Source organism: Malaya genurostris, chromosome 2, assembly GCF_030247185.1.
Source record: "Malaya genurostris strain Urasoe2022 chromosome 2, Malgen_1.1, whole genome shotgun sequence".
NCBI lineage: Eukaryota > Metazoa > Arthropoda > Insecta > Diptera > Culicidae > Malaya > Malaya genurostris.
The window spans coordinates 348321218-348344842 of record NC_080571.1 but is presented as its reverse complement, the minus strand read 5'-3'; the positions used below and the strand labels follow the sequence as shown (position 1 = coordinate 348344842).

General features: G+C 36.3%; 1 protein-coding gene across 3 annotated transcripts in view; it reads right to left on the bottom strand.

Moving 5' to 3' along the window:
- Nucleotides 1-2621: 2621 nt before the first annotated feature.
- The window catches only part of LOC131432048 (protein nubbin-like), a 330150-nt gene continuing 309146 nt past the window's right edge, over nt 2622-23625 (bottom strand). For 2 of the 3 annotated variants that reach the window (XM_058598089.1, XM_058598087.1), the window contains 5 exons: nt 10177-10274; nt 9775-10113; nt 9524-9673; nt 8851-9425; nt 2622-5308 (listed from right to left, as the gene is read on the bottom strand). In XM_058598089.1, coding sequence (XP_058454072.1) covers nt 4873-5308; nt 8851-9425; nt 9524-9673; nt 9775-10113; nt 10177-10274 — 1598 coding nt within the window. In that variant the 3' untranslated portion in view covers nt 2622-4872. The remainder of the gene's footprint in view (nt 5309-8850; nt 9426-9523; nt 9674-9774; nt 10114-10176; nt 10275-23625) is intronic. The other variant, XM_058598088.1, reaches the window with a different exon arrangement.

The following is a 23625-nucleotide window of genomic DNA, read 5'->3' as shown; positions in this document are numbered from 1 at the left end:
TGTTAAATTTTAAATTCATTATAATATTATTTGCAAATTGCCATCCGATTTGAAATGCTTCAAAAAGTGATGAAGTCGAATTCATTTGGATGATCATTTGAAAAAGTTGACCTTGTAGGTAGATCATTTTATTTTCAGTTATATCGCCTAAATCAACTTCATTTAAAGAAGCGAATGGCATTGAAGGAATATTTGTAGGTAGACTGCCATTAGAAGAAGATGATTTGGCCAATCTACCTATTAATAAATTGTTTTCGTTAGAAGATGAACTGCAAGGCGGTCCTGTGTTTTGATTATTTACATTAGAAGAAATAGGTGATAGATTTCTACCTAATATACCAGCATAACTGACATTAGAAGAAGATGATGACGAGGTCGATCTACCTGTCAATAAATTGTTTTCGTTAGAAGACGAATTGGCAGGCGTACCTGTTTTTTGTTTTAAATTCGAAGAAATTAGTGCCTTAGAAGAATTAACAGATCGGCTGTAAAGTTCGTATCGTTTCTATGAGAGGGCGCCACTAGAATTAAATCCATACCATTTTCAGTTAGTACCAACCTTCAAAAGATACGTGTATAAAGACGTGTATAAGACAGCTGTCAAATGTCTTTTGTTTTAAAACTTGCCAAATGACTCAATGACGGAATGCATATGACTGTTCTAGAAAACCGCTGTAGGCAGGAAAAAAAGTTCTGATATCATTTACCAGTTGATGAATTGTGATTATTGAATAATATCCATCCCGGCCTAATAAATCAGAAAATTTTTGAATAAATCAATGCAAAGATTGTGCTGTAGAAGCGTTTAGGTCAAACTAAGGGATTTTCCTTTCAGTTTGTTTTCTAATGATTTAGATTATACTAAGCGCACATAATAAGTGGCAATTAGACATCAATGTTCAAGATGATTACCATAATGTATTGAGACAGCTATTTCATATTGCATATTCTTCGAAGAATGTTCAAATTGGTAAGATCAATATCAAATTACAATTTAAGCGTCTTCTCTCTAAGCAACCAAAGGTCCACAGTACCTGAAAAATATTCACTTTATTAGAGCTCTAAAGTTCGAGTGGCACTTTTTGGCAACTTGAACATACAGAACAAGTTCTGAGAAAACTTTCTCGCTGCATAAAAGCTGTGCAAGGAACTGCTTCAAAGTTTGTTCTGTTGCGACGGGTGAACATTCAAATATGAGTAATTTCTAAAAAACGGACTATTCAGAAAGATGTTTAAGTCAGATCTAAGTCAGTTGGACTAAATACAAATTGTAAATATATCCTTCTATACCGAATGAAGAACTTTAGAAGAGAAACTCTTCAACATTGTGTTAGGTTTATCAATACAATTTTCTGGTTAGTGAGCTCTTTTTTATCGATTACCGAAAGCAAGAATCACACCCGGAAGAGAAAACGTGGCATCTTATATCCTTTATGTCGAAGCCATTAGAGAGGGATATCTGTTCAGTGCATTGACTCAAAGGATGAAATGACAATCTATGCATTTGATCAATCTTTGCTTAACAGAAGTGTTTCACATTTTCACATTAATTTTTGGTGATATTTCTTTTTTGGGCTAAATCGAATGTGTATCGAATTCTATTAATTGTAAGTTAAGTGGTCAGAAAAATAATGGAGAGAAACGGTAAACAATTAGTCGTTTGACAATTCTGCTGTCCGAAAGCAAATTCGAACAAATAATTTTTGGGCGAGACGAAGTTCGACGGGTCAGCTAGTGTTTTTCTAAAACTGAAGAAAACTGCACACACTGATCTAAAAATTCATAAGGCAGCAAAAATAATGCGGACTCTGCGGAAATATCTTTTTACAGCAACGTTATCAATTCGGTTTAGCCTTTTTTGCCTTGCGGAGAGCATCAATTATTTCCCTAATTTTTCTTCCACAAGAGATTTATAGCAATTTCGACGTATATTGTGTCCGGTACAATTATGACAGCCGTTTGGAAAGTTTTTGATAAGTTGCACAATTGTTATAGTTACTCCCGTTTTACATGACAATGTAAAATTTTTTGTAGAACTTCTAGTGGAACATTAACAAGTTGGTGATTGACTGCACAATTGTTTTAGATGTACTTAAAGTTGTTCTGCAGTGATTTTTTCGGTAGTATTGTGAAACTTAACAGTGATAAGTTGCACAACCAATTTTAAAATATTTAAAAATCTTTCTGAACATATCTAACATAAATAACATTTCTAAATCAATTGTAAAACATCTTGAAAGTTCAATAAGTTACATTTGCTACTTGGGAACCCTCAATAGGTCGCACAAGCTCCGCCTCTTACGCTTTTCAGGTTACATAGCAGTTATAATGCACGTTGGAATGTCTTCAACTTGCTCCGTGAATTTGTTTCATATAAGTTACTGTCATTGAAGTGTAATAACGTGTGCTGCTTGGGGAGCGACCATGGTTCGAGCTACATGGAGACGTTTGCTGGATACAGAAAAGAACGCCCCAGGACTAGGCTGATAGGTAAGCGGCATCATCTCAGCTGATGTAACGCCAACCGGAAGAAAGATGGAAAGTAGTGCAACATTCTTCAAAACGCAAATAAAAATAAAATAATACAACCATTTCAATCTTTCCAATATTTATTACTCATATTCATCTAGATTTTTATTTATAGCTGATTTTTGCTCTCTTTCCATTTCGTCACTTATGTACATCATTGAATTGATTTATTTATAGTATCGCGAACCGTACAATAGAAAAATATATATGTAGACAAAAACTAGCTTATCTCACATTCAACCTGTTCGTCGTGTGTATGCTGTTGTTTTTTTCTCATAATTTCCATAATTTTTGTTCGATCGTTTTGCCTCACACAAGGAAATAACTGAAAGTGACTTTTTTCCTCCTCACTCCACGATCAGCGTATTGCAGAAATCTCGGGAAGAAGCAAACAAACAAAACAAATCGAAAAGTTCGTTCTAACAATTCGTTTCTCTCCATTTCGTCTCTTTGAACGCTCGGCGAGAAAAGCTCGAAGCTGAGAACCCGCGCTGTCACCACCAGCATACAATGAATAGGAACTTCAATCCGTTCTGAACTATAGTATAACCTACTAGTACTCTATTACTGCTACTTCCTACTACTACTACTACTACTACCACTATTACTATTACTACTGATAATAATGATAATAAACAATATCTATGTTTGCTGCCTTGTATTTACTCTTGCGGTGTTTTTTTTTATCCTATTCTGCTTGTCTCGCTATTGGCTGGAAGACTGGGAGAGCACTTGACTGCCAGAAAGCTCTCGCTCTCCTCTCTCACGTGTACTAGTTTTTTCTTTTAGTTTTGTTCTACTATTGTTTCCTACTGCAGATTGCTGGGTAGTAGCAAAGAGTGAAAAATGAAGCCTCTCGTGTTGTTTGTTTTTTATTTGTATTTCGGTTTAGTTTAGGTATTTCAGTTGCGTGGGGAAATTAAATACATTCGGTTAGTCGCTCCTTAAAGGTTATTATTTGTAGTTGATTTTTTTTCTGTTTCTTTGGATATATTTTTTTACGCCTTACCTTAAATTTCGTTTTTTAGAGATGTTTTCCAAGATTTTAACTACATATTTTTTTTACAGTATGTGAATTTTGCGTTACCGTAAATTCCTATTTCTTTTTTTTTGTTTCTAGTTGGAAAACGTTCGAAAAGATGGAAATTTTACACTTTACTACACATTGGTTTTGTTTGCCTAAATGTATTTTTTTTGTTTTGTTTACTTCTCGATTATAATTTTAGGTAGTACAATGGTTTTGTTTTAGTATACTCTTGTTCAATCAGGGTGTGTGTGTATGTGAAAATTCCGAACACAAAAAACAAAAACAAATTCGTGGTACTTTTATGCTTGGTGCAGGATAATAAGACTAAGAAGAGATTTTACTAAAACTACGCTTCTTAATGGCAAGAAACAAAGACGAAAAAAATAAACGATTCGGTCTAAGCTTAACAGAGAACACCGGTATGCAAATTGCACAAAATCGATCAGGTCGTGGTTAGTTTAGGATTGTTGGGAATTTTCCGAACGTAACACATTCTTAAGTAAAGGACAGAGACAGGGGACAGGGCCAAGGGAATGGAAAGTACAACTAATGTTTTACATTAACTTCAAGTTCACAGTTCGGGAATTATGTACAGATTTTGTTTCATAAGGCGAAGAATCGTTAATGGTCTTGTGGAAGTTTTCCTTTCTGTGTGGCGAAGCAAAACTTCCAAAAGAGTATTTGTGGTTCTTCGCGTTATGCAACAACTTCTCCTCTTGAAGGGGGGAAGGCGTCGAATGTGGAATGTTTGGGGAAATAATAATGCTTAAAGCTTCTTTTTGGGAATGATATTGTGTCTCTCGTGTTTTGTTTTTCCTAACTCCTATAAAGGTTTTTCTGTTCGCATTCTTCTCTAGGGATGAACATCTTCTTTTTTCTTTTACACACGACGTCGATGACCTACAATGCACGACACATAATATTGATTTAATTAAAGTTAATCGCTCTTATCGGCTTGGTTTGCTTGCTTTACAGAACACATCGATGTAAATATTCTTGCTCAGTTGAATCAATAAATTAAAAAGACTTGTGTGTGATTTTTTTTTGTTCACGGAAAGGGAGAGGTGTTGACTACTTCTCAGAAGCGGTATCAGTTGACTGTTTTGCAGAACTCTCCAGGAATCGATGATGGTTGATATGTGCTTGTGAACATACGTGTAGGGTTTAGGTAGGATTGGAGGGATCTTCTAGGATAGGGACGGACACTAACGTTGGCTTCATATCTGGAACGTATGCTGGTGTACCGGCGAGGATCCACCGAACGTAGGATCATCACTCGCGAAAGACAACGTGGAAGCGTTGCCTCCGTTTATTAGTCATTCCTGTTTGATTCCCGGCACACCCTGACTGTTGCTGGCGCCTGATAGGGGATGGTGCGGTTGATAAAGTGAATTCGACAGGCTACCGATGGTGCCGGCAATCGAGGAGGAGGAAGATGATGACATCGTTGGCAGTTGGAACATTTCACTGCTGCCGGACGAATGGGTGGGACTTTCCATGCCATTCGGAGGGTTTATCCGTTTCTCCTTTTGGCGCCGGTTGCAGAACCATACCCGCACTACTTCCTTCTCCATGCACAGGTTGTCGGCTAGGTTTGTGATTTCCTCGCTCGTAGGTTTGCTGTTCACGAGGAAGGCCTTCTCCAGCGCAACACGAACGGAGGTTTCGATCGAGGTACGCTTTTTCCGTCGACGACCGACGATCTCCGGTGTGGTGGTCGTGTTGGTCAGCGTACTCGGGCTGAACATGCGACTGAAAGAAAGAAATAAAAATATTGAAAAAAAATGTTGACAACTAACGAAGATACGGAGGTCAAGAAAATATCGTTCACATTTCGAAAGCTCATTTCAGCAAAGTTCGAAGAGGAAATGAGACACAATGACAGTTGAAAAGCTGCACGTTTTTGCGGGCAAACGATCGCAGTATGCTGCGACGGGAAAGTGAAAAATCGTGCGTAAGAAAAAAAAGTTCGGGACTCGGTTTTCTGCGTAAGTGTTCTTTAAATTGTGTGTGAAGTTGTATCGGAAAAGTTTTTGAACTGTGTAAATTTTTCAAAATAATTTCAGGATAAGCTATGGAAAGCTCAACACAGCCGTTTGAAATGACAGCACTGTCGTGATTAGTTCATAGGGAACAAAAATCCATGCTGACAACTTTTTTCGAAAGCTCAGAAGAGACCTGCGGAACAAGAATGCGGAACAATAATGCGTAAGGAAATGATGATGGATTTTCTGCGTTGGTGTCTCTTCGAAATTATGTCGTTTTCGCTTGATACCAAATCTAACACAGTTTCCAAACTAACTGCTGTCAAACCGTTTCTTTGAAGCCAGTTTCTAGCCTGGTTTCAATGTTGTTGAACTGAAAATCGAGTCAGTTTCGAACCTGGTTTTTATTTCAGGTTTGCTCAAATCCCCGTTGCTAAGAGTGAAATCAACACAGTTTCGTGAAAAGTGTTTGCTTGATGAAACTACCCTGGGTCAGTTTTCTCAAACGAAAACGACATTAGTATATTTTTATCGTGACTATTTGCTATTGTACCAAACGTAATAACATCAATCTTGTTCCATGCCATCAGAAATACGGTCAGAAATTAATGGTAAAATTTTCAGTAATGTTTCAAAATATGAAGATTTCAAATATGATGTTCATCGCTCACATTTTTTAAGCGATTTTAACTAATATCTCAAATGTTATGCACAGCAAAATAATGAAAAGCACGGCGAACTTCCTTTAAAGAATAGTTTCAATTCAATTAATCTGAATCACACAAATTTATAATTAAAATCTCGCCTTTTTTGAAGAACGACGACTCTTACAATAACGTGTTTACTTGCGTTAATTGCTCTGATTTTGATTTCTTGTTTTAGAACTGCGTGAATAAAGACGTGTGAATCGCGCTAGCTCGGAATAGTATTTCAACTACAGTAATATATAAGAGCAGTCTTAGTCTTTTATGATGTCAATTCTCAGTCCGCCACAAACTCTAATTATGAAATGAATATGTCTTCGAAAAACTACAAGGATCCGCCCCTTGAGGTTGTTCGAGCCATTGATGTGGAACAAGGCAACCAAAATTTCTAATGATCCACAATTAAACAGTTCAATCAATCGTCACACTTTTGAATCCGCAATTGCACGAGAATCAGTTTAGATTGATCTTGATAAGGAACCAACACCGAACATTGTTTGTTTTATAGCCGATGAAATTACACCAATATCCCAAATGTTTGCAATTATATCTTTGTACATACTTGCGATACGGATTTAAATATTTAAGCTTCTCTTCGCCAAGCTTGTGTTCAAGTTTTGTATGCAAGTAGTAATTTTTATAGCGTTAAGTTTCTCTACCAAACTGCGATTTCGGTTGAAGCGATAAACTTTTTCTCATTATCAATCGCGTTCATCTTATATAAATTAGAAATTAATCTCAAGCACTCAAAATTTACTCTGGGTAGTTGTCAATTTCTCAGGCGAAACGATGGCACTTATTACCGGTATCACTACACGGTGAAAATCGAGTGAAGTGAATTTAGGTCCTTAGTACGGAAGTCGCTTCAAAGACAAAAGTAATTCTTTGGATGATCTTGATGTCATTATGAACATCACGCCATCAAAATTTCGTTGAAAAAATGAGTTTTTTCCACTACAGTGATCACTTCACTATGCGTGATACTGGTAATAGGGAAAATCAAGTGAAGTGACATGTAAGTGAAGTGAATGTGAAAGTGGAAGTGAGAACGGTAATAAGGGCCGATATAACATGGAATTTCATCCGAGCTTGCATGACACAAGATCAAAGAATACCAATTAAAGCTTCAAATCGTTTTATGGCACTGTTTGTCTTGCTGTCTAGCAACAACCTACCTCTAGCATGCTACGCGTAGGACTGAAACGTTAGCTATAATTTTGCTTCTATTTATAGATTCGTGTGCTTCCAACAGATCCGCTTTTGCATCGATTGACCAATCAGAGCGATGCTTTCCCTTTGATATATATATATATATATATATATATATATATATATATATATATATATATATATATATATATATATATATATATATATATATATATATATATATATATATATATATATATATATATATATATATATATATATATATCGCTTACTCCTTCAAAACCGTCGTCTATGGCAGGGAAATCCGATATGTCGGAAATTTTGTCGTGAATACGACTTACTTTACTATGGGGTGCCTTTTCAAAATTAACCCACTGAGAGAGTGATAAGTTTTTGATCGTGAATATCTCTTGTTGTATCTAACGAATCAACATAATTTTTGCTACATGCCATCGGATAAATGATCACAATTTTATGATGAAATTATTAGTTGTGTGACATAATCTCAAATAATTCGAAATAAACTTTTCTGAAATTGATATTCGTCACCCTAAAATACCCCAAAACACACTGGCCTCAGCCCTTAAAGAAAAGTTCGCGGTCACCATTTTGATGTTCTGTAGTAGCATTTTTTTTATATAAAATACATTTCAAATCACAAAAAGTAGGAAATATGGATGACTTTTTAGCTTTTTTTACAGAATTGCGTTGGCAAATTTTAACACGATGACATACCAAAATGACGATGAATTACAAAAATCCTTCAGAGAAAGCCTCAGAGTCGCAAATAGAATCTAGTATGTTCTTAGTAAAGAATCAACCTTAAAAAACGACAAGACACACACATTTTCAAACGAGCTTTAAAACTTATTTGAATTTTGATGCATTTAGATATAGGTTTAATGCCGGTTTATGCTGATTCTTCATTTTGCTTTATAAACCTTGACTTGATATAAATATAATCTTTCAGTATCCTGGAGCTAAAAATGTTAATGCTAGAGTAAACTGAAGACTGCTACAAGTATTTATTAAAATTAAAAATGTTACTAGGTTACTAGGTTTGAAAGCGAAACTTCTACGGCGGAATATTGAATATCGTAGATTCGTAGGAACGTACGGCAACCAAATTTCCCCACCACAGAAAAGCACACGATGCGAATTCAATCAAACTACCGACACTAGAAGGCCATTGGAAAACAAATGCCAATTTTTTTTTCGGAATCGATTTTAGGTTCTTAAAAGAATTTTTTTCATGAATGCAAAATCATTCGGTCAATATGCCTCAATTGCTCGTTCTTTTTTTCTTCTGTTAGTGACTTGAAAGAACACAAGTGACGAACGGTCAGTTCTTAAGTTTGTTACGGAATAACTTTTCATTGAACGACATTTTTTGATTCTCGTATTAAAAACATTAAACACATCGAAAAATACTCACCCGCCCGGATTGGAGATGCTGCTGTCGGCATCCTCGAGCCACTTTTGCAGTAGCGGTTTCAGCTTGCACATGTTTTTGAAGCTCAAATTCAGTGCCTCGAATCGAGAAATCGTCGTCTGGGAGAAATCGTTTCCGTACAGTTTACCCATCGCCAGGCCCACGTCGCCCTGGGTGAAGCCCAGTTTTATCCGCCGCTGTTTGAACGTTTTGGCAAACTGTTCCAGCTCTTCCAAATCGGTCGTTTCCTCCGGCGACGGTTCCAGGGCTCGTGGGGCGGCTGCATGATGTTTCTGCATCTGAGGGGTGTGCGTTCCGGAACTGGGAGTGGAAGGAGTCAGAATTCCGCCAACATTCATCTGACTGATGTTCGGTGGAGTCGTTTGGCTTGATCCGAGCAAGTTGGTGTGGGTGCTGGAGGGATGATGATGATGATGGTGAGGATGCAAACCAGGACTACCGGATGGACTGTGCAGAGGAGATGTTCCGGCTAGGTTCGCTGGTGTCGGAGTGGAACTGGTTTTCAGCTGTTGTTGCTTTTGTTGGAGGGCCTGCAGCTGAGCCACCGCCTGTTGGACCTGTTGATGAAATGAAACAATCCGAACATGAGTGGGGTTTTTTGACAGGAAAAAAAATATACGTTTCAATGATTAGAGCGACTGAAAGGGGGTCGAACCTGCAACGATCGTGCTCCATCGTGGGGTAGTTTAAGATTAGTATTAACACTAGTCGTGATAACGGGAGGATGCGAGTTGTTAGCATTAGCAGTAGTGACACATGAACTGTTAATAATGGACTGAGGCGGAGTGGGAAAGCTTGGATTTAGCTACAATCGAAACAAGACAGAGAGAGAGAGAGAGAGAGAGAAAAAGAGAATTTGATTGATAGAGCTTCCAGTGCTGGTTGATGATCCAATGGCTTATTTACCTGATTTTGCATGAGAAACTGGGCTGCGGCTTGGGCCGTAGCCTGTGCGGTTGCATTGTTGTTTCCACCAGGAGTTCCCTGAGCCTGCAGAAGCATGTAATTTTGAAGTTGCTGCTGGAAGGAGGCTTGCTGAGCTTGCAATGCCTGCTGAAGCACATTCAGTTCCTGACTGGACAAACCACCGAGCGTTCCCAGTCCCAGTTGATTCTGTAGAAACAGCGAACCCAGCGGAAGTTGATTCTGAAGTGCTGCCAAAGCGACGCCGATGTTGCTGTTGTTCGGACCACTACTGGGTGTTTGTGGGGGCGGGGAAGGAGTCCGTCGAGAGGCATCCGTTATCTGTTGGGCGCAGTAAAGAATTGCATTAGTTTTGTTTACTATATTCACAGAAAAGAACCTTACCAGATTGAGAGGAGTGACTCGTTCAGATCGTTCCAACGGAATTGGGCTACTGGCATGCTCACGGTCACTTCCATCGTCACGGTCACTGTAAACATCACCTGGAAATAGGAGAAGCAGAAGAAGAAAAAAAAACATGTCTTATTAATAATGACAGAGCTCCGGAGGGTGCCAACGGCCACGTGCTGTGAGTAGTATGTTGTCAATGACCTAGTTAAGAAAATATCCATTGAGAATCATATGCCGACTGTAAAGAACCTTCGGAATGACTTTCTTCCACAATCGAGAAGTCAACACATTCAAAAGTGAGAAAATCTTCCTTTCTTCGGCATCATTCGGAAGGGGCCACTCCGTTCCAACCCCTTTCGTTTACGTTATGAGGTAGAAATGATTTAAAAGTAACGACTGTTAGAAAAAAAAATAACAATCGAAAAAAAATGGGGTAAGCTGCCGGTTTTAAAATCAAAACATACATTTAACCAATCAAACGCGGATTTTTCTCCCAGTCACGAAGGGAACCAATTTGCCGACATATCGCAGCAGGCGTACCGAATTCAAACGAGCTGCACAACACACTCGCACACAAGGAATGCGTTTTTCCGCGCTGGTCGTTGCGCCAATGCTGAAGGGTTGGTTGCTGCGATCGAAAGCAGGCACCCTTTTCCGAAGGCGTTTGAATTCAAAGGGGGAAACTTAACAAATGAATCAATGCTTCTGCTGCTACTGCCGCTGATGATGATGATGAAGATGATGATGATGACGTTTTTGATAGAACGCGATACACACGCTCCAGCTTCCAGCTGGTTGAGTTGTTGTTGTTGTTAGATTGCATGTGTTACAGAGGAGAAACGAAAGTGTAAAATTTTTGGCAACAGTTTGTGTTCTTTGAATGGAATTTCGACCTAGGGTAAGGTTAGGGTTTTTTTTTCTCTCTTTTTTTTCTGGGACACAAGTTCAAGGAATTGAACAATATGAAACAGTAACGCATCGTGTTGAGCAATTTGAATTTAAACAGTTATAACTACGTCTTATTTTCAAATAAGCTGGTTGTCGTGAGTTGGAACATTGTATATGAAATAAGATGATTCTCTGTACTGCGAAATGTCTCGGTAATACCCATAATCGTACGAGAATCAAGTTTAGTTTTGATTTTACCGTCGCAGGCACTCAACTGCAATGTGTTGATCACATCAAATTTCATTCAATTCAGTTTATCATTCACTCCGAATGATAAAAAAAACTAATCTCGGCATCTTTCAGCTGCGATTAATAAAGCAAATCGTTTATTTGGAGGTATAACTAAAATCTCGAGAGAATTTCGTGGTAAACTTTGTTTGCATCAAAAGCCACTTTTGCTCCAAAGGCTAGACTACGTAGTTAACTTGTGGGAACCCTTAGAAAGATATGTGCAAAAAGCGGTATTTATTGACTAATTAGTCAAAATAACTTTACTAATAATTTTTGTTCCCGTAAAAATACGTCTCAACAGTTTTATTCCATTTCGTAAATTATTAGCTGTTTTATGTTTGATTGGAAGTATACTGAAATCCCTTAGACTTTCTTGACTCGTACTATTTCTCAAATACTTATTTATCACTTTCCAACTTTGAGAATGATCGTTCCGCAGTGTCAACCGTGATTCAAATCTACGGAAATATTCCTGGATCTACGGATTTCTTGAACTTTTACGGATTAACGGATCCGTTAATGAAATCTACGGAAAACCGAAATTTTCTGCGAAACCCTTCCGGTTTGACTTTAAATGAATTTGTTCGTTATTTCGAATAGGTATAGGAGTTCTGGGTTAACAAAACGGATTGGAACATAAACGTCTTTAATTTTTCTTTATTTGAAATTTGAAAACTTAATTATGCAAAAAAACTGAGCTCGGTAAAATGATCTTCGGTGAAATGGTTTTCAGACAAATCGGTAAAAAGAAGTCTGATAAAAATTCTATCGATTTATGATCTTATTATTTCTGGTTATTTCATAAATAACATCAAATAACTAGGCTTCTCAAGTTTTCCAAAGATTGATAGAAATCAGAAAGATAACCGCATATTACTGAAAATCGTTTGAAGTGCTGAACTTCTTGAATTTTTAATTCTATTTTTTATCGTTTGATTCCATCTGACTGTAGTCTACATGAAATATTATCTTATACTAGCTGACCCGTCGAACTTCGTCTCGCCTGAAATTATGTTTTTGAATTTATCTTTTCGAACAGCAGAACTGTCCAACGATATTATTTTACTGATTACTTGGCCTACAATAAACGAGTTACGACAAATTCACATTTAACACATTAACCTTGGCCCGAAGGTCATCAAAAAAAAATTGTGAACATGTTAAAAGCTTTTGTTACGCAAAAATGAACCAATCGTCACCTCATCCTTTGAGTCAGTGCATTGATCAGAGATGGTAGATCTTTCTCGAACTAATGGATTCGACATGAAGCGTGGAGCACAGCTAACCAAGATGAATACATTAAATTTATTCTGCAAATTTCCAGAAGCTGCCTTTGAGACTTGTTTGTCATTGCAAGTTAAGGCTTAATTGTAGATTGAAGACCACTAAATTTCTGTTTGAGCTGTTAGTAGAATGTTCTCACTAATAGTACTGTTGTTGTACCGTTGAATTCCACTATATCACGTCATTACACTCTCACAAAGTCACTATTTTCACAGTCACTATTTTTCCGAAAGTGTATCAAACGTTATAATACAGATACGTATTTCGGAATGCTATTTGCATCCTTCTTCAGTGTATCGGTTTTATAAGTTTATAAACTTGAAGACGAGATTGAGATTGAAGACGTTTAAAAATTTAATAGCAAATCCTTGGGATAGTCGGAAGGGACTGCTTCACCGCTAGTCTGGTGATATTACTTAGTCGTGTTTGATGAATGTTCGTAGCATGACAAATATAGGATCAATTTTCACTTAACAATTTAGCAATAAAATTTAATATTCTTCTGTTCATTCTTGTGTCCATTAACTTTACCATGAACACTGAATTCGTTTAATGATTGTATCAATAGTCGTCTCATTAGTCGAGTCATCACATCATTTTGCTTAGTACTCGATCTACAATTAACGAATGGTTGAGTTCGGTCCTGTGAAATAATATTAGAAAAAAATATATGAAAAAATATGCAATCTTTCTGTTCTACCGGAGTGAACATGAAGAATGATTATCGTTCAAGCCAATGAATAATCTCTTCGATATATGATAATCACGATTTACATTTGATAATTGGTCAAGTAATCCAATGTTATGAAAATGTAATGATTTGGCTTAAGCAGCTTACAAATATAATGAGTAGCATCCTAAGCAGTCCGTTTTTAAGTAAAAATGTACCCGAAGCAGCTGGACGAACTGTAGCATGCTAAATGCAAAGAAAAACTCTTTATTCGACCTCATTATTTCAACAGCAGAATCCTATAATTGATTCGTATAATAAATCGTTCTATAATTTGATTTGTTCAACTCAAGCCCACGATGGTCAACATTATTCATGTAACTGATTACATTGCATCGGAATTCGAACTCAACTCGTCACTCTTCATCACGAACGCCTTTAACTTTCTTTCCAGAACCAACATTACTTCATCATAAAGAATTATACTAGTTATTTCGTAATATTTAGGTGTGTGTTAGAATGTTTAATGTAACTAATCTGTACTTTTGTTCAGGTGTATCGTTTCAAATGTTAGTAGTGATCAACTAATTGATATTCGGAACTATAAAAAAGAGTCAATTTTATTCGTATTCACGAAATCCAGTTATGTCTCTGACATTACACATCCGTATTTTTTTTTGTGCGGTTTTATTACGCGGTACGTATCCCCCGCGTAAGAAACTATAACATTAAAGAATGATTTTGCTACCGTTTAGCGAAATTCTCGTAGTCGTAGTAATCTTTTCCACCCTGAATTTTAAAGGATTTCAACTCAATTCGAATAAGCTGGAACAGTACGAAAGTAGAACTGCTCAAGTCGAAACAAGGAATTTAATGCAGTAAATGTATTCCACAAATTAGACATTTTTAATCAAAGCGTAGTTATCGATGTAATATTGAAGCTCTTGCCGAGCCATTGTGTAGAATTTATAACCACACGGAGAACCCTTCGATCATAAAATCGCGATATCGCAGTTTTTGATTTTTGCGATAATTGATTTAACTAATTTATTTTTGATTCAACCAATATGGTTTTTGATTTGCATATATTCAAGTAGTTGAAAAATATGTTGTTTTCAATGCTGTCAAATTCCGGAGACAGTTGAAAGCAAAACAATAATTGCAATGCAAAATCAACAACTTTTTTAGTTGAAATCTGTTCGCGTCGCTTCAAAATGTCAATGAAAACAACATCGATGGTTAAAGCGTTTTGTGAAATTGTGTTCATTCGATTTGAGAAATTTATGATAACAAGTGTTTATATAATAGCGGTGTTGTGATAAAGTTAACCTTGTTTAAGATGAAAAAGATTTGGTGACAAATTAGAAAATGTTAATGAATGATCATCTCGTAATCTTTCAGGTAAACGCAAAAATTTCATGCTTCAAATTCGATCATTGATTTACTTCCAGCTGAATGTTTTACTTCCAGCTGTTTGATACCGATGATGATGTTCATGCATTAGCAATAAAACGCTTTTTGGCATGAATTTAATTTATGAAAGTAACAGGAGCGAAGAGTTTCAAACACACAGAACGCAACTATTTGCAATGTCTAAAACAAATAAAACCGATTTATTTTTCAATTAACAGAATTTTGTTCCAATAACAACACCAGTTATTTCAACTAAAATATTTGTTGAAATTGGAAGGTATGTGTCCTCACTAATTGACAGCATTTTCTTTTCAAATAGTTAAATTAGTTGTTTCAAACATCGTTTCTGCTAATCGAAAAACAAAAATGACAGTTTAGTTAAAACAACAATCGATTAGTTGTACCAAATTTTAACCAATCGATTTCAGAAAATCAACTAATATTCTGGTTGAAATGGGATCGCGGGTGGTTCCGTGCAGTCACTTGTTGAATCTCGATTCCCGGCGATTTGGAAACAATCGTTTAAAAAATGAGATAAACAGAATGTTGCAAATTATCGTGGCACTACAAGTCTCTCAGCCGCATCCAAAATTTTTGAAATTATTGTTAGCAATGCTCTCCTTGCTGAAGCTAAATGCTATATCTCAAACGATCAACATGGATTTATGTCCGGACGATCAGTTATCACAAATCTTCTCACATTCGCAACAACTTGTTTTGGACACTTAGAATACGGAGCGCAACTGGATGTAATTTATACGGATTTTAAAGCTGCTTTCGATATAATTGACCATGATATTCTGCTAGCAAAGTTATCTAAGCTAGGGATTTCAGTGCGTAAAACTAATTGGCTTGACTTGCAGAACCCTACGTGTTAAGCTTGGCTCAACTAAATCCTTCAGTTTCTCTAACTCGTCCGGAGTACCCCAAGGAAGCAACCTAGGTCCGTTGCTGTTCATTCTGTATTTCAACGACATATAACAAATTCCCTGGCCTGGATATAAATTAGCGTATGCCGATGATTCAAAGATTCAATAAGATTCGACTATGTCATCGATAGTGTTATTCTGCAAAGAACTCACTAATTGAGCGATTTGGGTGTGCCACTTGACCAAAAGCTTATGTTCAATTTGCATTGATCGGAAGTAATCGCAAAAGCTAATCAACAATAACTGTTTATCACTAGGATATCAAAAAAATTCTAATCCGTACTGTTTAAAAGCTCTCTACTGCTCTCTCGTTCGGCCAATATTGGATAATGCTTCAATTGTTTGGCATCCTAATCAATTGACTTGGAGCCTGAGGATCGAAAACGTGCAGCGCAAATATGGAAACTCGTAAACGACGTCACTGTATCCAACAGGCTCGATTTGTTGCAAAGCTTTAGAATGGAGAAGTCGTCAGCCCTAATCCATTGTCATCGTTATGCATCCGAGTGCCATCCAGATCTCTGCGCCATGGATCCTTACTCGTACCTCGCTTCCATCGTACTACTTTTACAATAACTAACCGTTTACAATAAAGATTCGCACTTTTACATCGGTCGAAGAGTTTTTTGAATTCGGAGAACCATCTCGACGATTCATAACGCGGATTAATCGATATAATCTATATCTATATATATATATATATATATATATATATATATATATATATATATATATATATATATATATATATATATATATATATATATATATATATATATATATATATATATATATATATATATATATATATATATATATATATATATATATATATATATATATATATATATATATATATATATATAAATGCAGAGGTCATTCTTTGTAATCGCATCACTTAAGAACGAATATACGGATTTACATGATTCTTTTTTTGTTTGATCAGTTTCTATCTCCACCGGCTTCGTACATAAAAAAACTAGAAAAATTTGACGAAAAAGTGGGAAAAATCCATAAAGTTATTTAGTATTGAAAATGGAATTTTCCGTTCAAAAAGTCGTCTATGGTTGATAGATTGATTGATTGGTGCGCAACAAAATTCTCAGTATTTCGCTGTTGAAGAAAAGAATACTAGATCGTTGGGAGATCGTTTGGCGCGCAGCGAGCAGTTTTCGGCGAAGACTTTACATGCATGTTTGATCCATACGATTCGTCATTTTGAAACACGTGCTTAATAGAGTATGACAATGATTGCTTATATTGCATATCACTGTTTTTGCTATACCGTAAGCAGGATAAAAAGTTCTGATATCGTTTACCTGTAGATTCATTGTGGTTTTGTACCACGCTAAAGGTCTACTCTTATTACTGGCGACTGCTGCTCCCGACGTTCGAAGTCCGAATTAGAGCACGACCCGAGCGTTTTACGCTTTATACTTAGTTTGTTCTTACTGATGTTGGTGGGAGAACTTCACTTCGACACCCGGTTTCGTACTAGAAGAAATGGAGTACTAGAAGATATGAACGATTTTCAATCAAAGTATACTCGTCCAGTAGATAATCGGAACTGATATGTGCCTGACTACCTCAAAACCGTCATCTGGGTGCGAAAAAGGCAAGCCAGCGTGATCAATTTTCCTCATTGTTTCCAAAAGGTTGTCTCACGCTGTTGAAAATTTAATCACAAATTCCTGATCATATTTCCGATAGCTTGTAGAAATTATGTTGTTGAATTAAGTACATCAGGAGATATTCGCGATAAAGTTCTGACGCGAAACTTAGGAATGTCGAGATCTGGTGTTACCTCGAAATTTTTACCTTTTTTATAAATATAAAAGGTATAGAATTCCCTCAAATTTTAGAAAAATTCTCCGAGGCTCAAAAGGCCGAGTTTCAAATACCAATCGATTCAGCTCGACGGATTGAGCAAATGTCCATGTGTGTGTTATGAGTGTTATCAACAAAGAGGTCGAGATCTCAGAGATGACTGATGACCGATTTTGATCAAACTAGTCGCAAATGAAAGGTTTCCCTGTCACCCTGAACGCTATTGAATGCTTTTGAGATCGAATGTTTACTTTTTGAGTTATACGAAGTTTAATGTCAAAGTTTTCATTTTTTGACAATATCTGTCACAACTGACTTTGAAAACAGAATATGTTTTTAGACTTAGATTTCGCACTGTAATAGCTGTCCAACAAGCTATAGATTGTTAAAATCCGTTTATTTTAACGGAGATATCGTTATTTTTGTTTAACCAATTTTTTGCCTTATTCCAGAAATAAAAACACAACTAAGCCTCGATGTCCGCGTTCAAACGGGGCAACGTAGTCTAATTCCTCTGTTATGAAATGCAAATTCTCTGTAAGCCACTTGCTTTGAAGATTCACAGAAGTGGAAGCGTTAGACGCTTTTTACCTCTTTCATCCAGTGAGAATCCACGGAATTGCAATTGTGAAAATTTGGCAGCGCTGGCGGCGCGGATTAAACAGCGTAAGGTTATGTGAGGGCATATTCAGTAGTGTTCTAGTTCTAGATGCATAATTTATGTCAGTTACAAAATTTAAATCTGAATTTTATAACTAGAAAAACTGGCAGCCCCAGCAGTGTTTTACTCGTGTTTCAAATATACAAAAAAGAACTGATCGAATAAATAAAACTAGAACGGCTTGCTAGGGATACGTTTGTTCCAGTTTCTGCTCTATTATAGATCTTCCATATAGAACTTCTAGCTGCTGAATTTGCTCTGAGAAACCAAAAATCACTCGTTTGACAGAATGAGTTTTACTCGATTTTAGAGGAACAAAATCGCAAATGATGAAAACGAGACAATTGTCAACAATTTCAGTAGCCTATTCAAAATGAACCGGAGCATACAAAGAAAAAAAAACAGGGAAAATCGAAAACAGAAATCAACCACACGGAAAAGGGAAAAGATGGCCGTTAGATTTGTGTGTTTGATTTAAAATTAGCTATATTTTGAATTGGAAATTCATTTCGAAACGACGACGAGGGAAAAAAAAGCTTACTTGCGGTACAAAAGATGATGATGTATGGCGATGGAGATAAAAGCAGTAGGCAACATGCAACAAATATGGTAAACCCTTCCTTTGACTTGCACTCTTTCTCTCTTTCTCTCTCTCTCTCCCACCCTCGCTTGCCTTTTGCCATGTTTTCCGTTCGGTTCATGCATATTGAACCGTTACAACATATTGCCGCACACATGATATGCGTGCGTGTTCGGATCGGATTGGTTGCAAAACTAGTAGAGGAAAAAAAATCAATCATCTCCGGATAGCAAATTTCATATAATTTGTGCTATTCGCATAAATGCAAACCCGAAAAAAAAGACCATCTGCATCGAACAACCCCTTTCCCGTCCGCTCGAGCAAAACCCTTTCATTCCCTTCCTATTGTACGAGAACAAATTTTTAAAAGAAAACCTAACGACACACAATGTCGAAAATTGCTCCTATCACTGATCAATAAATGTCATAAATATCAGTTTTTAAAACACGTCATAACCTTTATTAATTTGGCTTGTGCAACGAGAGAAAGTGGGCGCTGATCATCATGGCCTGCTGCCACCGAGTGCTCATACGGGCCCATATCAATCATCGTGTGTGTGTTTAATGGGTTGCACTTTTCGAATTTTAAAACCATCCTTTCTCGTCGCCTACTTGATAATACAAATTGATGCAATGTGAAAAGACTCGGGGCCAAAACGGTAATCCGAACGCGATCAATTACGAAACCGTCGAAACTCGACCGAGAGGAGCCAGCAAAGCGTGAGCCCATAATTCATCAACACGCTTTTTAATGTCAACCCTTCCCTCCCTCCTCCTTGGCTTTTGATTTGCCGTTTTGAAACTGTGACTTGTAATTTCAATTTCAATTGTAGACCAGCAGCTGCCATGTTTTAAACATTTTAAACTTCGTTAAAAATTGTTTTATTTATTCTCAGTTTAATGGCGCCCATTCACCAAAAACCAACCGCAGCCTACTGCGCAATCGACTCGAGAGAGTCTCGTTTGGGTTCCTGTGTTTATAATTGACAACACAATGGCGCTGATTTGGCTGATGCGATATTGGTTCGGGATTTGTTTTTTTTTTTCCTTGATTCCACACATTCTTCCGCGCCTGCTAGATGATATTCTACGTACGGATGTGGTGCCTTTGGTAACGGATACCCATCATTTCAGCCGGTGCCGTATGGTGCCTGACTGCCTGTCTGGTCTAGAGAGCGCGATTCTAGTGCGCAATCGACGATGATGGTGGCGTTAGCGAGCGCGAATGTCATCGATGTTTTGCGTTTTTTATTTAGAAGAAATATTTATGACCGTTTGGCGCGTATCGTAAATCAGCTACTCGTTCTAGTAAACAGTGTTGTTGCCGGAAAGGGTTAAAGTTCGAACGAACAAAGCAGCGTCCTTGCGGCGGGCCGAGAAACGAGATTGACAGTTATCAGGAGTTCGATTATTTTCGTATCATTCCAATAAATCTTTTCTTCAAATTGGGCTAGATGTAATATGCAAACAAAGATCAAAAGATAATAACAAATTTTACCATCATATCTTGACTTTACGTTTCTGTGCTGTCATAGCGATATATTTCTTAATATTTCATCGAAATAATCTAGAAATTGTACGTACACTGAGGTCTTTTTTACGCGGATTTCCAAAGCTACGCGGTTTTCTTGTTTTGTCTTAGAAATGCATGAAACGTTGAAATCTGATGCTATTCAGAAATTGTTTTAAAGTCAACTCTCTGACGCTTAGAAAATTTTTGATTTTTTCTCAACAAATTTTTTTTGTCTACGTTACACTAGATTTCGACGATTCATGAATTTCTAAGACATTTGGAATCAAAATAAAAATTTCTTCAATTTTGCGAGCTTTTTCTATGCGGATTTTCGAAGTTACGCGGTCTCAAAAATCCCTAATCCCGTTCATTTTTCAATTTTTTTAAGATTAAACCATATCTCAATGTTTCATGCTTTTCTTAGACATTTGGGATGAAATTTTGTTTGCAATTTCTCCCAAAGCAGATAATTTGTTTTTTAGATCTCACTAAATTAGGAAGTTTGATGCATTTCTAAGATATTCAGCATAAAAAAATTCGTTTTTTACACGGATTTCCAAAGTTACGCGGTTTTTTTACACGGTACTTATCCCCGTATAAAAAAAGGCTTTTACCCGGGTAGTCATCTCATTAGTAGTATCGTCATGCTATTTTGCCGACTACTCAACTCTCTATCAACGGATTTTGACAAAATCGGATAAAACATCTTTGTTTCGGCTCTAAGAAGCATTTTGGTTGCTCTATATCACAATAGATTTTCTTTTATGCGAATACGATTTCGATCCATATTAAATAGATAAGAATGTTTAGTACTCAAAATAGAGGTTATTTACTGCTCTTTCCAATGAAAAGCAAAACAAAAACACACACACACAGCTTTCCATATAAGGTCAAAAGTGAGCTTCAATATCCGAAAGAATACGCTTTTACTGCCACTTCTACTGGTACATCCAAATAAAATCCTGTTCGTCACGAAAAGCTGGGTATTTGTCCGCAGCTGCAAATGCCTAGCTGGATAATAAGGGTTTTTTGAAAATGAAACACAGAAACGAATTCGAATGCTGCAAACGATCGATTTTGCTAATTACAGGGTGGCAAGTGAATTGCCGTTTCCAATTTCCAATTTCGAGAAAACGACGATCAAAATTTTATTTCCGAGTTGTTTTATTTTGTGTGCTACCTAACGCTAAATCATTGTATTTTTACATGAAATGTCGGTAATACACCTTTGCTATTCCAATATTGCAACAAATAAAATTATTGAAATTTGCACTGAATGTGACTGATATGCGGGTGCTTTGCATATAGGACAGACATGAGTTGATATTTTTTTCACATTTTACTGAACTAACCCTCAACTCTTATTGCAATTTCTGAGAGTGTATTAAGAATAGATTTCATTCCTCAAGCTAACTCAATATTGATGAAAATCGATATGGGACTGATATGCGAGTATGGGCAGTGTGTGTATGTAACGTTTTTGAGCGATCAATTTTCTCCGAGATGGCTAAACCGATTTTCTTGTGGTCCATTTCATCCGGATCCGACTTTCGACTGTAAAAATGGTAAACAGGTGGAGATCTGCAGAGTGAAAATATAAGCTCTAATTTAGATTATAAACTGTTTGTTCGGTTCGACAGCCTCCTTGTATCGTTTATATGATTTTAAGTGCTGTTTTGTTAATTACGCTCCCATCATTCAACATAGTATTATCAACGAAACACTGAGCCACAAGACATTCAAAACATTTTTGTTTAAATATGAGGATTTACTTAATAGAAGATCTAAGATTTAAAAAATAATAAATTTAAATAACCTCATCCACAATTTGTCCAAATATTCATCTTAAGAACCAACTATACCACCCAGCTCAATGTATTCCATCTTTATTTTGCCTGTTACTTTGCTACTAATGTTATTCGTATGTACTAGCTCTTCAAGATGAAAACTCAATCTTTTTGATTATTTCAAATTAATTCGAGGTAACAGTAGGATTAAAACAAGAAACATAGCTGGCCAGCGGATATGATAAAAGTGATAAATCTTGTATTTCACGAAGGAATACAGCATTAACATTCTCGCAATTTTGTCTAAAAATCAACAAATTTTATTCAGACTTCATGCTCTCTCTTAAGTGCAGCTTTTACCCCAAATTCGATTATTCTTAGTGTTTTCTAGGTAGCCAGAAATACCATCAGTCATTTGAAATCCAAATAATTAAGAATTAAATTTAAAGCCTTATACCGAAAATTGAAATTGTTATTATCCGAACTATTTAGTCTTTTGTAAGACTACCACTGAATAAGTCTTGTTAAGGCTTTCTGTAAAATCAGTAGTTCTTAAGACTCTTAGGATTTAAACTAGGGGCGTATTCTAGAGATGGGCAAAACCGTTCATTACAAAGAATCGTTCAAAACTTAATAGTTTTACCGAAAGAATTAATTCTATTGAACCGTTCTTTCGTTCTTATTTTTTTATACATAATTTATTTTATGCGGTTTTATCCTTTTTGGTTTCGTTCTTCTGAAACTGTTTCTTCGGAAATAATATGAGAGCTACAGATTACAGATTCACATCTCTAGTGTATTGCAATACTATATTAGCCTAGTATAGTCTAAAAAAGTATACCTAAGGTTAAAAACGAACAAGAAAATATTCTACTCCCGATTCCATCTAACAACATATAAGATATTCTTTCAAAATTGAATTTTGGTGAAACAGAACTAAATCCTTCTAAAATTCTTAAAATGGACTCTTGTCGCTCTGGAAAAAACAACTAAAATCTATGCCTCTAGGTACTGAGATGATCTAAATTTGATTCTTCGTCGACATCAACACCCGCATTTTTGTGATCCACTAAGAAATCCATAGGTAATGATTTTTAATGTAAGTTAAACATTAAACATTCACTGAACAAATCAAACCATCTTCTAAACCTTTCTAAGGTTTTCCACAAATTCACAGAAACCAATTTCAACTCTCAAAGAAGGAAATCAAATACTCATTGCAAACGGTGGACAAGGTCAAAGTCGACAGCTTTTTAAATTTTGTGAATCCTATTGAAATCAATACAAAAATTACAACACAAGTATTGTCTCAAGATGATATTACTGAGACAAATTATGATGAAATTAGGACAATCATTATAGCCCACTCAAAAACATGAAGGCTCCTAAGAATTTATCATAATTTTATTAAACATGTTACCTGATATTTCTTTTGCAATCATATTATGCTAACTTATTCTGAAATTTAATAGAAATCCAGCAAAAGCATCTTGGACTCATCTCCAATGGATTGTGTACCATAAAACCTGTGTGGGACAATACGATGTTTCAAAACATTGTTTGTAGATGCAGATGTACTAAAAATTCATAAAATATCTAA